Below are 15,247 nucleotides of genomic sequence, written 5' to 3' on the forward strand. Positions count from 1 at the left end.
TGCCGTTCTGTCTTTGACAGAACATATAGGACAATTTTTGAAATAGCGCCATAAACAGGGGTTAAAGCAAAAAAAAAATATATATATTTTGACTGAAAAATTTTCCTCATTCCACAGCCATACCTGTCACACACCCAGTTTAAAAGCATTTTTTTTCTTCTTGTAATTAGGAGCGCTTGTCCTCCTAATTTAAAAAATTTAGGAGCACCTTCTGATCAATAATAAAATAGAGCAAAATCAGGCAGTACTTGTTTACTGAACTGTTGTATTGAATCAATATCACATTTGCAAACTCCCTTAATAACTATTAAAAGCGGTCACTCTCCTTATCGCGATCTGTGGGCGCACAGAAAATGAGAGCGTGCGAGTGAGTTCTCAAGACTCAAAAGCATGTGCAAATGATACGTTCCGTCATCTGTCATCGTGTTATAAGTGCGGAACCTGCGGGAATGAGTACAATTGTAATTAATAGCCACAATCCCTGGCCGAAATTCAAGTCCTGCTCTGTGTTCTCTGCTAATAAACCGACTGTGAATGATGCAAGCGGCGTTGTTGTCAGTGAGAAGCTGCCGCTGTACAACAACAATGCGCTACATGTTTCTTTTCCCCTAATTTTTTTTCCAATTGACGGAAAACAGTCGTAGCGATGGAAAACTTTAATCCCTGCATAAACAAAATTTTTTTCAAATTGAATTCAAGCACTTTCAAGGACCTATGTTTGTTTTCAAGTACTTTCCAGGCCTTGAATCCATATGTCTGAAATTCAAGTACTTTCAAGAAGCGTGGGAACCCTGAATTTAGATTTGTTTTCTATTTAAATACATTTTGATGTAAATACATTTTTATAACGTAATTTATTCCTGTGATGGTGAAGTTGAATTTTCAGCCATTAGCAGTCATCAGTCTCACATCATCCTCCAGAAATCATTCAAAATATGCTGATTTGCTGCTCAGTTATCATTAATTATTATTTACACTCAGCAATGGTAAATCATTTTTTTTCAGGATTACTTAATGAATAGTTTGCTCAAAATAACAGCATTTATTTGAAATATAAATCTTTTGTAACATTACAAAATGTATTTATTGTTACTTCAATTCATCATTTTACTGCATCCTGGCTGAAAGTGTTAATTTATGTTTTCTTTTTCTTTCTTTCTTTCTTTCTTTTTTATTATCCCAAACTATTGAATTGTAGTGTAGCATGGTTTTCACCAAACATATTAAGCATCAAAAGTGTTTTTCAACATTGATAATAATAAATGTTTCTTGAGCATATTAAAATGATTTCTGAAGGATCATGTGACACTGAAGACTGGAGTAATGGCTGATGGAAATTCAGCTTTGACATCACAGGAATAAATTACATTCTAAAATATATTCAGTTAGAAAATGATTATTAATTTTTCCAAAAAAATAATTATTCAAATTTTTGGACCGGTCGTGTATATTGTGTATTTATATGAATGTTTTTATGAGCTTTTTACAAATTTCACCATAAATGCAAAGAACAAAAGTGAGTTAGGTATATTCACCCTCTCTGCCTTGTAGTGTATCCGCACCATCCTCTGACCTCCTTATACACAAGCCTGGACAATAGCTACACAAACAAGAACAAGAGGAGACAGTGAATAATATTATAAACAATAATGGAATCAACAATATGAATAATAACAAAGATAATAATACACATCAGTTGAAGTCTCACCAGACAGGCCAGCACATCAGCAGAAATGAGCATATAGAAAACATTATTCCAACCGGTGGGAGAAATCAGACCAGCCAACAGAGGCCCAACAGCGGCACCTAGAGGCCATTAAACATTACACAACTTGTGACAGCCATCACAGGACAGTGTGAAGTTTTCAAAACAAACACTGCTTTCTGCATGTTACATTTAAATTGACTGTCAATAACCTTTTAAAAACGTTGCTCGATTTGCAAAAGATTCCCTGCCAGATGATAACACAAAGCGCATTAAATTTTTGACTTTATTAGTTCAGTATCATTTACATTACATTTAGTCATTTAGCAGATGCTTTTATCCCAAGCAACTTACAAACGAGGACAATAAAAGCAGTCAAAACTAACAAAAGAGCAACAAATATATGAGTGCAAATGACAAGTCTCGCTTAGCCTAACGCAGTACACGTAGCAAGGTATTTTTATACACACACACACACACACACACACACACACACACACACACACACACACACACACGCTACTGTTCAAAGAGGCCATTAAACATTACACAACTTGTGACAGCCATCACAGGACAGTGTGAAGTTTTCAAAACAAACACTGCTTTCTGCATGTTACATTTAAATTGACTGTCAATAACCTTTTAAAAACGTTGCTCGATTTGCAAAAGATTCCCTGCCAGATGATAACACAAAGCGCATTAAATTTTTGACTTTATTAGTTCAGTATCATTTACATTACATTTAGTCATTTAGCAGATGCTTTTATCCCAAGCAACTTACAAACGAGGACAATAAAAGCAGTCAAAACTAACAAAAGAGCAACAAATATATGAGTGCAAATGACAAGTCTCGCTTAGCCTAACGCAGTACACGTAGCAAGGTGTATTTTTATACAGTATATATATATATATCAAATATAGTATCAAGCTCAAGAAAAGAGAAAAAAAAGCCACATTCCCTGCATACCTATTGATCCAGTGCCGTCAATAATGGCGGTCACAGTGGACAGTGCTCTAGAGTTCCCTCTCAGGCACTCATGGGTTCCCTAAAAGATCAAAAAACATTATGAAATGTACAACACAAAGCGCTTGTGGCATTACAAAATAGTTTATTGATCAGTTATTGACAGCAGGACTTCTAGGTCGAAGCCGGCGTATGTTTTAATCCTTTATTTAAGACTTTACAAATGTCCATGTGAAGAGCACATGGAGGAAAGGAGCCCAGCACTTACTAGATCAGCTGATACAGCAGTGGTGATGAGGGCGTAGGGTCCATTCACGAGAGCACCACACCACAGCAACATGCCTGCAGGTCAGAGGAGGAGATACAGACACAAAAGAGACATGTTATTTTGCTTATTTGTTGTCAATTTGGCACCTCCTTTGATAATTCAAAGCATCATCTTTTCCCTGTACATTCAACAATGTAAAATATTACTTAATGTACTATTGTAGCCAGGCTAGGCTTATGATGGTTTCAATGGAGACACATGAGGAAAAAGGAAAACTTAAGATTTATGCAATTAAGCATAAAAAAAAAACCTTCTGATTTGATCTCATCATTCAGGCTGAAACTGATTTTACAATTCACATTTCAAACCACCTATTAAAAAATATACGCAAATCAAAACAAAAACTTTTTAACAATTTAAGTCCACTTAAAAGAAATAATTTACAGGGACATAAATATTATAGATGCAGTTAAATACATGTACAAAATCACGGACCAGTGGCATGCAACAGGAACAGGTCTTCACAATATTAAGCAGATCACTCAGTTGCTATGGGTATAAATAACAACGTCTCCGCTATATATGGTGGCTGCCTATGATTTGCTAGCTGTTTAGCCCTCTTTCTGGGCATCCCAAGTTGCTGAAGCCCTCTTACAACCAGCCTGTGAGTGTGTCCTAAGCTGCCAAATATGAAAACAAGTAATCGGCCCCGATAACCTATATCTCTGAAATGCTATTTAGGAGTGGTTGATATTTAATGACTATAGTCATAAAAGCTTCCTTCATACTAGAGTCAAAGGTGGATGCAACCTCCAAAAAAACCCACCAAAAACGGTACTCTATACTCACCAATGGTGGTTGGCAAGCCATTCTGCCCAATTTTATTGTACAGGAACAGCTTCAGGAAGAAAAGCAAACATGAATAAGCAGCAGATCTCGAAGGAAAGAGAAACCCGTTCATTAATTTTCACAGGTTCACAGGTAAACTCAAGCTTGAGGGTGTTGTGTGCACAAGGTTACAGATGTCTGCAAAGACTCTGAGCAAACTTCAAGATGTACTGACAGCACTTTAGATTTTGTAGCTGTGAAATAGCCAGTCTTGCCTTTTTTTTTCTCCAGGCAAATACTACTCTAAAGCCCTATTCGGACGGGACTAGTTTTCTAAACTATGTTTGAGTTTCGATTCTATCACCTGACGTCTGCGATTTTCATGTACCAATCCGGACGGGACTAACATCTCCGTGTTTATTACAGAGGTGGGAGGGTCTGTTTTGTACATCTGCGTGCATTGCGTATAGTCATTCGGATTGATTACCATTAGTATTATCACACAAATACCATGGTGAAGCTAAATGGCTAGTATAGCAAAATCATGTTAATGTGTGGTTACTTTAGTTTAACTATTTTATTTTTATTTTTTTATTAGTAGTAACCCCATGTTTAATTTTCATAAAGGTACATATGTAATTAAAACATTATATAATTGAGTGCAGAAAAGAACGCGAGTAATCTTACCTGACGCTGATATTACAATAGCCAGTCTTAACAGTTTACGTGATCTGGCTCTTGATTTTATTATTGTTATTTTTTTTTTTTTCCTTTGCCGGGAACCAAATATGTCAAACATGCGCGCGGTAAGAGCATCTACGGTAATTCACGTTGGCCAAAACACACAAGTAAACGTGTTGTGAAAAAAATATCGCCTGCAATCACAGACATTCGCATTCGGATGGGATTAGTTTTCTCAGACGATCACTGAGTTTGCTGAAAAACAGTAGGTAATTTGCTCTGGAATTATTACAGAGGTTTTGTGAGAAAAACACAGACGTGGCAGATTCGGACGGGATTAAAATCACCAAGTACGTCTGTGAAACACAAATTTCTCTAACGACCCCCTGTAAAACTAGTCCCGTCCGAATACGGCTTAAGAAGCACAATCTGTTACGACAAACATTTACGGAGAGACATCACTGGACATAACCACTGCATATTAAAACTGGAATAAACTCCCAAGTCTAAATTTTACGGTCCATAATGCTGGGAACGAACATGCATCTGTTTTAAAGGGGTCATGAACAGCCTTTTTAAATTTTTTTATTATTATTTTGTACTGTTCTCTGAGGTCCACTTATAATGGTATCAAGATTTTTCAAAATCAAAACACATCAATTTAGAAGTAACAGGCTATTTTCTGTCCTGTTTTAACCCCCCTCATCAGAACGCACTGTATGAATAGGCATCGAGGATTGTAGACTCGGAAGTAAACACCCACCGCTATGATTGACTAACAGTTGTCAATCTGCAGTAAAATGAACTAAACAAAGGACCAAGTTCTTACGGACGTGGTCTGGATCTTCATTAAAAAAGTTCATCCACTCTTTCCTAATGTTAGGATCTGAAGGAAGGCAATGCAAAGACTTGGCACTGTACAGTGTCTTGTTGTCTTCGGAGCCATCTTTATCGTTTGATTTCTGCATAGACCTGCGTTCGTCTCTCTCGTTATTTACACTACATGCGCGAATCAGTGGGCGGGGCTAAACAGGCAGTGCTGTAGAAGCAGGCGTTGATCATCTTCTGTGGAGGCAGTGTTTAGCCACACTATTACGTCATAAAGTGCCACATTCCACAACCTGTTGTTTTGTCAGACTGACTTCAATATAAGCTGTTTTTAGACTAACAAGAAAGTTTTGAGTTCTGAAACTTACAGGATGTTTTTAATAGTACAATGACCACTTATATGTCAAAAGATCAAGGGAATTTCTCAGTTCATGACCCCTTTAATAACGCTTTTACATACTCTCAATAGATGAAATCAATCTGCAATATCTTGTTGAAACAGATGTTTGGATTTTGGAGCAAAAAAAAGGACAAAAGAACAGTTTGACTCACCATAGGAGCAGCAATGATCAACATGGCACAGCAAGTAGTGGCTCTGCCTCCACTGTAGTCTGATATCAATCCCGCCAGGATGCCACCTAACACAGATAAAAACCACCTTATAAAACCACCATTCTCAAGAATCACACTTAGATATTTCTTATGGCTAAAATAATTAAAATATTCTAAAATACCACATGCTTACCCACAATTCCTCCAACATCAAACAACGTAGATAGGTCCCCAGCTTTTTTAGGATCAAAATGAGCTAATGAAGAGAGCAGACCCAGTGACTTGTTGGAATTTGAAGGGAATTTTTTGACAGTTCAAGAGTGAGTGAACATGAGAGAATCTGAAGAATGTTTCTTACCGACATTAGCGATGTATAAAGGAAGCCAGTAGAGGAAGGTGTAGCTGACCAGCTTAGCAAAAAGCAAACACAGAGAGAACTCCACCACACCCTGCAGCATAAAGACAGCACATTTTGCAATAGTGACATTATGATATTTACTTCTGTCCTGGCAACAACTGAATGCAACTGTTACCGTTCTGTCGCTTCTTTTCTGACGTTACTCATTAGGATGAATTGTCTAATTTGTAGCATTCCTCATACTTCGCATAAAGAAACAACTGCTAAATATATAAATGTAAATCCAAAAATTGTCGTTTTGGGTCAAAATGACCCAAACAGAGTATTTTGGTTAAAGACCGTTAGATAAAACTTTTAATCTTTTAAGAAAAAAAAAAATCGTTTGGGGAAGCAAAAGCATGATTTGTGATCCAAGAACCCCAGACACTTCCCAGGATTGACTGTTCTCTCAAACTCTTAAAAATAACACCTTATATTCGCTGACTAACAGCTGTGGGTGTAAAACTGAGAATAACAGGTCACTCACAGGAATCCTGAGTGCGCCGCAGAAGCTGATGGCTTCTGTGTGATCCTCCACCGGCTCTACAGCTGTGGAGGTGTTAGTGCTGAAGATCTCCTCATTACTGGATGAGTTCCTCAGTAGAGGCTCCTGCTCCACACTCTCCTAAACACATTAGAGCCTGTTAGTGTTACATCAATGAAGGTAAAACTGTGTCTGTTAAAAGAAGAACAGTAAGTGACAGTACTTTAAGTACATATTGTATGCTGGAATACACTACACGAATTTTGCACATATTTTTGACCCAATTTGCAGTCTGAAGGAGTCAATACTAGTTGCTGAAAGTTACAGCCTGCAGATTTTGGCCATTACAGAGTGCATGATGGGCACAGACTCACAATTTTTTTTTTTTTAGCTTCAGTCAAAGGATATCAAACACGTTTGATTTTTGAGCTGATTTTAGAACACAGACTGTTTTTATTTGCCATGTGTCTCCTATCAATGAGGCACGTGTTTCTGTGTGAATTTATTGTGTTTAGAACGATTTGACAGTCTGTCAGTGTGTGATCCTCACTCGTTTAGTTTTTCCTATGTCAGTAAGTATATGATGGCTAGAGTTTAAAATCGGTTCAGATTTTAAAAGTTGTCCAGCCTTTAACCATTGAGACCAACATAGTTAATCACATAGAGCAACAGAGTTCAACAGACAGCGTTACCATAGTTCTTCTCACTCTTGCAGATCGTTACACAGATCGTGACTTCTTTCTGTTCACAATTACTTCTGCTTTCAATTCTCAGGTCCTTTCTCAACCAAACTCACTACAGTGTTGTGAACTACAGGTGCACAGAATGACAATGTTACATTCACTGGCTCAATTCTCCTGTTGCAAAGAAGAGGCCAAATTTACTGCAAATATTTTAGTTTGCTTTCAGTTTGGCAAAAAAATATTTTATTGATTGTAACAAAATGGCAGTAAATGAGTGTTAGCAAGCCTTTTCACACAATTAATTTGCAAATAATGGCAAAATAATTACATTTGTGTTTGAATGCAATTTCAGTGCTCATGAAAATCACAGAAACACAAACTCTGCTCACATATGAAATAGCTGGGAGGGGACCACTGCTGTTTAGCTGGTTATGCAGGTTTTAGTATTGTAACATATGCAGGTAGAAGAGTCATACTGCAAAATATTGTGCATATTTTTTAAATTGTAAGTGAACTCACATGGTGTTGTGGTAGAGTACAGTTCACATCTTCAGGTTCTGTAAAAACAAATTGTTATGACTGAGGTTGCACATTTTTTTTCTGCAAAATCAATCTTGGGTTTGTTGAAAATACCTTTTATAACTGCAGATAAAGTTAATATTGTGTTGTCTTTATCTATTCTGTTTCTATCACAGAATAGTAACTAGTAAAATAGTAAATAGAAGTGGTTACAATAAAAAAAAAAACACACCCATCTAGGTTGAAGTAATGGCAAATTTATGTGCATGTAATTTCATGTACAAACTTTGTTTCGGTTTCCCTTCTGTTCCTGATTCTGTAAACAGCCTGTGTGCATAAACAGGCAAATTCCCCATATATATCTAACGTGTGTGACTTACTTTCAACCAAGAACAAAAAGCAGATGACTCCAGCAGAAGCGATGATGATACCAGGCACAATGAATGACAGGCCCCACGCAGATGACACATAGACCCCAGCAATGAGGGAGCCCAGAATGTTTCCTACTGAGGTATGAGAGTTCCAGATCCCCATGATGAATCCACGCCTGCATGAACAGAGCATCATTCTGAATTTTCGAATTTTGAACGTTGACTTTTGGCACATTACAGTCAACATGAAACCAACTTATTAATACACAACCATTTAAAATTTTGAGGATTGTATTTTAAATTTTTAAGTCTCACACAATTTTTATACACACCAAGGTTGCATTAATGTGCTCAGAAATATTATTTATAATATTTCTATTTTATTATATTTTAAAGTGTAATTTATTTCTGTGAAGGCAAAGCTGAATCTTCTGCAGGCATTATTCCAGTCTTCAGTGTCACGTGTGTCTTCAGAAATCATGAAGAAACATTTCTTCTTCTTCTTCTTCTTCTTCTTATTATTATTCATCTTAAAATTGTTGTGCTGCTTAATATAATTGTGGAAACTGTAATATGATTTTTAACAGATTTTTTGATGATTATAAAGTTTAAAAGCATTGTTTGAAATAGAAATCTTTTGTAACATCATACATTACTGCACTGTCATTTCTGATCAGTTACTGATCCCAAACTTTTGCACATGTATCTTATTGTGCACAATTCATCAATGAAGTTGCTTAAAATAAAGTCTAATAACTTGCTCTGCCTTATACTCTTAGGCCATGCAGACTATTAGAAAACGTTAGTAAATAGTTTATAAATAGTGATTTAGGAATTGTTTTGCTAACTAAAGTTGATATCTGGCTTAGTTCTAAAATTAAATACCCAGTTTTTACCATGCAATCAATTCCTGATAGATAAAATCAAGACCTGCCACGCATTTTCTTGTGAAATATCCTGTTTCACTCTGACATTTGTCATATTACTGTAGTAAAACGGGTTCCAATTGTGGTTTCATGTTGATTTAAAAGCACAGTTCATAACAGACAAGTTATGGATTGTGGCAGCAAGTGAGATCATTTAGATCTGCATTTAGTTGTTTTTGTAAAAAGAAAAAAGAAAAAAACTGCAGATACAATTCTGAACTCAACAGCTCACAAATTGAGCAAGCAGCAAATAACACAACAGTCACTTACTTTCCCTTCCCAAACCAGTTCCCAACACACGCTACCACTGCCGGCCAGCCTGTAGTCTGCACCAGCCCATTTAAGGCCTGTAAAGGAAAAACATAATAATCAGCAAGTCTGCTGAGCACATGGGTTTGACATGTTCAAGAAGTAAAGTAATCCGCCTGATTCAGTCATGTGTTATCCATGTGACTCACTTCAACATGACTCAAGGTTTACTATGAATTAACTCTGGGCCAGTAAGACTGGACTACAATGGGCTAAGAAAAGAGAAAAAAGATGATGTGCTCATGGCAATCATGCACTGATAAGGTTGTTATTTGATAATATGCAAAAATACTTTAAATTTCACTTTGAAAACTCCTGACAAGAAACGTGCCTGTCACGGGTGCACTGCTGAGCAGAATCAGGAGCAAGGAACGGAGAGAGACGAGGAGTACATCAATCCAACTGGGTTTTAATTTACACAAAGGAACACGGAACACGGAACACTCACGCAATACATGGAGACATGACATGAACATGACCTGAACAATACCGGACGCTGGAGCACACACAGGGAACACCATTTATACCCACAGGAGGAGGGGATGACGAGACACACCTGGGAGCAATGAAACAATCAAGGGAAACACCTGGGACAAATTAAACATGGGAAAGGAAGGCACATGAGGAAAACAACCACAAAACACGGAACAGAGTCTGACAGTGCCATTGGAAAAGACTAACTTCAGATTTTTTGGTTTCGCATTGTGAAATTCTGGGACTCGCTCTCTGGTACTTTAAATGAAGTTTTGATGGACTGACACACCTTTTGGAAATACATTGGTTTAAATTTATAAAGGAGAACTAACTTACCTGAACTAAGCAGTAATACCACAAAGAGTGGATTTGCCAGTAAAAGCCCAGGCCAAACAGAACAGTGAAAAGGCCACTGAGAATCATCCCTGAGCTCAGGTAGTAACGCAAAGGCAGTCGCTCTCCAAACATCCCACTGTCAAACATATTTCAAAACCAGGTGCTATACTTCAAGCAAAACACATTAAGCAAGAAAGTCTAACCAAGAAAATCCAATATCATACCTAAAGAACATGCCAATAGCATAAGCAACAAGGAAGCAGTTGTCCAACACTCCGAACAGGTTCTGGTAATTGTTCTGGTCTGAATTAAAAAAAAAGAAATGCGTTGATGGGTTAATATAAACTACCACTGAGAGTTGAGACTCAGTAAGGTTTTTTTTTAAATTTTTTTTAAGGAATAATACATTTCTTCAGCAAGAAAAAAATATTTATAATCTTACAAAATATGTCCATTTCAAATAAATGCTGTTCTTCTGAATGCTAAACAAAATGTATCAGTTTCCACAAAAATAATAAATAGCACAACTGTTTTCAACACTGATAATATTAGGGATGCACCGATAGGATTTTTTGGGGCCGATACCGATACCGATTTTAACAAACACTTATTGGCCGATTCCGATACCGATATTTGTCACTTCCTCTCTTATCTGAAATTTTGGCATCAAAATAGATAGTATTTTGATCATGTTTTAAATCAGCAAAGTTCAAAAACACCTGCATTAAATTATACTAGCAGTTTTATTGCTGCATCATCAAATAATTTCTAATGAACATGGATTGGATCCATTTAAAATTTAACAGGCCTACATAAATACAACAGAACAAAGATACATATTAAATAAACAGTGCTTTTTGGGTAGGTTTAACAGTTTTCAGGTACAGAAATAAAGTAAACAAATGTAAAATAACACTTCACTGTATAAATTAAATACATATTAATCCTTCTTTATTGTAACAGACTTTATTATGATTAATCTTCTAATTTGTTTTTGTATACATTTAAATATTTTTTGTAAGTTTAAATATGTATGAGATCTCCTTTACTAAGGCCGGACTCTTATTTTGAAGGGTTTTCTAGTCTACGGAGCTATATGGGTAATGAAAGCAAGCAGTTCTTCGGATTTAAAGTTTGTCAGTTTATTAAGCACCCCCCGAAAAGGCATGAGATCTGTATATATTTGTTTACTGTTAGTTGTAATAAGTGGTTTGTGTAATTCGCTGTATGTTGATGATAATGCAACTTGAGAGAGTTTAATGTGCACTTCTTGTGCTGTGTTTTGTTTAGCTCTTATGGTGATTTTTTTTTTGGAGTGAAAAAGGACGCAATAAACTTAATAAAACATCAGTAAAGTTTTGGTCATCATTCAGATGAGGTCCGCTACACTTATGAAAGTTACAAAAGTTATTTAGTCAAGAATAGTGTGCGATCTTTTGTCTTTTGATTAGCATTAAAGTGCAGACAGCAGCGCTAGGATTATGCAACAGACACACAGTTAATTAATAAACCATCGGTTTGTTATATCGGTCTTTTTCCTTATATAGCCGATATGCCGATGGTTGTAAATTGAGGAAAAATCGGCCGATAAGTATTGGCGGCCGATACATCGGTGCATCCCTAATAATAATAATGAGAAAAGTTTTTCTTTTGAGCGCCCAATCAGCATATTAGAAAATTCTATAAATAGGAATAAAATACACGTTAAAATATATTACAATAGAAAACAGATATTTTAAAGTGTAATAATATGTCACCATATAACAGTTTTTACTGTATTTTTTGATAAAATAAATGTGAGCATAAGAGACTTTGGCAGTGTATGGAGGGATGAAGCGCAGGACAGGTCTTACTTTATATTAGCACAGTTTAGGTACACTGACAGATATTACATCAGCTACAAAACAAAATATGTAAAGAAAAGAATCAAACTCACCAAAAGGAGCCCAATCACACCAGGTGTCATTGTCAGTGATGTTGAGGTCTGCTGGATGAATAACATTAGAGCAGTTTCTGTGCAGCTGGCTCTGTCACAACAACAACAAAAAGTTATTATTTAACATTTTACACTTAATTTATTACATGCAAATGCAATCATGTGATTTATCAGTATAATAACAGCAACAAAAAAAACTCTGTTGCAGTTCTTCTTTTCAGGTTAGGCCTATCATGCAGCTAGTTAATGTTTAGTTTCCAGGTCTCTGACTTTTATTACCTTGATGATACTGATAGGCTTTCGAGAGAGGTGGTAGGTGGTATAGAAGACAAACGTGAGGATGAGGATGAAGAACCGGTACCTTGTCAAAAGGAATAAGTTCTTTAATAAAAAGATTCACAAGTCAAAAAGCATCAACGGTGGTTAAGCCTGACAGAAGCTGGAGGTCTTTGCAGTCTTAAATAAAACAGTCAGGCACTGATAGACATGAAACCACATTACGTCTACAGGAAAACAGCCTCACCTAAGGCAAACACACACTGAATGATTTATACGATTTTTTTTTTAACATTTCCTGAGGGGGAAGCACGCTTAACACTGTGTACATCAGTTTTGAGGGCTATGCATGCTGCAAACAGAGAAACCACTAACATTTAGGTCACACTACTGTGCTTCCCATTCATGAGATACGCATATATTCATAAAACATGTATAATTGTGATTGAAGATTAATCCTAACCCTAAACAAAAATAAATTACGTTGTGTGTATATAAATTGTGGTTCAATTCCCATAGTAAGCAAATAAATAATCTTTAAGCATATATTTAACACGTTGAAATGTATATTAGCACTGACTGAAAACAGATGATTAATGAGGAACTTTTAAGCAGGGCTAAAAATCAATAACATTATCAAAAATCATGTCTGTTACAATAAAATCCCACATGATGGGCCAGATTTAACATCAGAGCATGTTATGTGTATTTAAGTATGTTGTGTTTACATGGGCCTGTTACTCACCAGCTGTCTCTAGAGAAAGAGGTAATGAGTTTGATTCCCGGGGCCAGAGATCTCATTTTTACAGTTACTGCTATTTGTCTCGTTGCAAAAAAATTGTAACTAAAAAAAAAATTGTAACTAAAATATCACTGACGTTATAAATTATATCTAAAAAATCCGATATCTAGTTCTAAAAACGCAAGTCTATTAAAAATTAAAACCAAGAACTAAAATATACAACGAAACTAGCTGACTAATCGTTTTGTGTCTCAGACCAGTTTGCGCTCATTTCTCACGACCTAAAACTACGAGTACATTTAATCATGTTGAAAGCCGGCAGTCCTAGAAGTTGCATTTAAAGTATCGGAGACGTGTTGTCATTTCCCACTTCCAGAGGTGGAAAAACCTTAATGCGCTCGAAATTCCCAAAGATTTCCATGGTTGCCTTGCCTTGACCGGTGGTTCGTCTGACGGAAAGCCGGATGCTATTAATACCGGTTTGTCTGGTGTAAAAAAAAAATCACATGAGCATTAATTGATCTTTAGCTCGTCCGGTCCTGGTGTAGCGTCTCCATTTTCCATACGGGGTTAACTTGCGACAAAAACTAAACTGGATCTGGCGGCGTGAACATGTGATGCAGAGTGACGTCATCAGGGCTGAACTCAACCCAGCATTTCTAAACATTTGGAGTATTTTTTTGTGGTATAATTCCTGAAATTTCATTGAAATATGAAAATGTTATTCTGGGTTATACACATTTTGAAAGAGAACAATCAGATGTTTTCTATTTACTCAATCTTATTTTGTTTCTCGCCAAATATTTTGTACACAAATGTAAATATTGTAAGTGTAAGCCTTTCTTTAACCTTTTTCTGGAAGAGTTAAAACTGTATATGTATTTGATTTCTGACTCTTCCAATAAGAAAGCTGTAAAAACTGTGAATCTTTTTAAAAGGTACATTATTTTCTTGCTCCCTGGCATGTAGTATATTAATGTCATTCTGTGTTTCGTATACTATAATAAAAAATAAATAAATAAAAAAAAATTATACAGCTTTTCTGGCTTTTTTTTCTTTTCTTTTTGTCATCCGAACCCATTTGGCCTAAAATATTTTGTTTATTATTTAGTGAATATTTATGAAGTATCCTCTTAGACTGTAAGTTAATTTTCCATAGTTTAGCAAAACTGTCACATGTTCACAATTCTCTGATGTCGGTTAATGGTGACATGGCATTCAGGCAAACAAATAAAATATTTAATATTTTTTTTAGGAAGTTTAATTTTGATTGTTAGTATTTTAATATGATTTATTTTCATTTTGTATGATTTAGTTAATAATTATAATTTCATGAACTCACGAATCCCCTGCAGTTCCTCAGGAACCGCCAGGAGCTCGCGAACCCCATTTTGGCAAACCCTGGCCTATTGTGGTTTAGGTCCTGTATTAAAGCAATACAGCACTGTCAATTACAGTGATTTTTGCAGGTGTAAAAACCTTAATTATGATAAAATCACTGTAACACATAGTCGAGTGCTTATTTCCCTAAAAAAATTAACCCTGTTAAAAACTTTTTAAGTTTTCATGCCAAATCTGTGTGTGCAAATCTGTATATAAACTGTACAAATATTTTCAGTTCATGGGCATCTGCTTACACTGAAATGCCATTATGATATAGTTGTTATATGTGCAGTATATCAAACTCAAAGTTTTATGTATCAAACTAAACATAACCTACATTTGACTAGAAACTAGGACGTTGCTTTCTGGAATGGAAATGAATACTTCTTATTTCCACAGACGAAGACATAAATAAATGTGACTGCCATTCTGTTACTGACTTCTCAACCCTGAAGCATATGATCAGGAACTTTGTGGATAATGGCTGAATAAGTGTACAAAAGTCACATACACATTTAGGTGCATTTAGGTTAAGAAAACCAAATTATGAGACAATAAACAATCACAGCAGTTGAATTTCTCAGT

The 15,247-nt window shown here is 35.9% G+C and overlaps 1 protein-coding gene across 1 annotated transcript in view; it reads right to left on the bottom strand.

Moving 5' to 3' along the window:
* Nucleotides 1–13,908, bottom strand: part of LOC107664303 (sugar phosphate exchanger 2) — a 16,291-nt gene extending 2,383 nt beyond the window's left edge. The window contains exons 1-17 of the mRNA XM_016454829.1: nt 13,283–13,908; nt 12,541–12,622; nt 12,262–12,352; nt 10,550–10,628; nt 10,326–10,461; nt 9,477–9,553; nt 8,290–8,456; nt 7,910–7,947; nt 6,711–6,848; nt 6,185–6,275; nt 6,020–6,082; nt 5,827–5,912; nt 3,787–3,835; nt 2,938–3,011; nt 2,673–2,751; nt 1,709–1,806; nt 1,536–1,600 (exon numbers count right to left, since the gene is read on the bottom strand). Of these exons, the coding sequence (XP_016310315.1) occupies nt 1,536–1,600; nt 1,709–1,806; nt 2,673–2,751; nt 2,938–3,011; nt 3,787–3,835; nt 5,827–5,912; nt 6,020–6,082; nt 6,185–6,275; nt 6,711–6,848; nt 7,910–7,947; nt 8,290–8,456; nt 9,477–9,553; nt 10,326–10,461; nt 10,550–10,628; nt 12,262–12,352; nt 12,541–12,622; nt 13,283–13,338 (1,469 nt within the window). The 5' untranslated portion in view covers nt 13,339–13,908. The remainder of the gene's footprint in view (nt 1–1,535; nt 1,601–1,708; nt 1,807–2,672; nt 2,752–2,937; nt 3,012–3,786; nt 3,836–5,826; nt 5,913–6,019; nt 6,083–6,184; nt 6,276–6,710; nt 6,849–7,909; nt 7,948–8,289; nt 8,457–9,476; nt 9,554–10,325; nt 10,462–10,549; nt 10,629–12,261; nt 12,353–12,540; nt 12,623–13,282) is intronic.
* Nucleotides 13,909–15,247: the final 1,339 nt, after the last annotated feature.

This window comes from Sinocyclocheilus anshuiensis, unplaced genomic scaffold (genome assembly GCF_001515605.1).
Source record: "Sinocyclocheilus anshuiensis isolate Anshui unplaced genomic scaffold, SAMN03320099.WGS_v1.1 scaffold339, whole genome shotgun sequence".
Taxonomy (NCBI): domain Eukaryota; kingdom Metazoa; phylum Chordata; class Actinopteri; order Cypriniformes; family Cyprinidae; genus Sinocyclocheilus; species Sinocyclocheilus anshuiensis.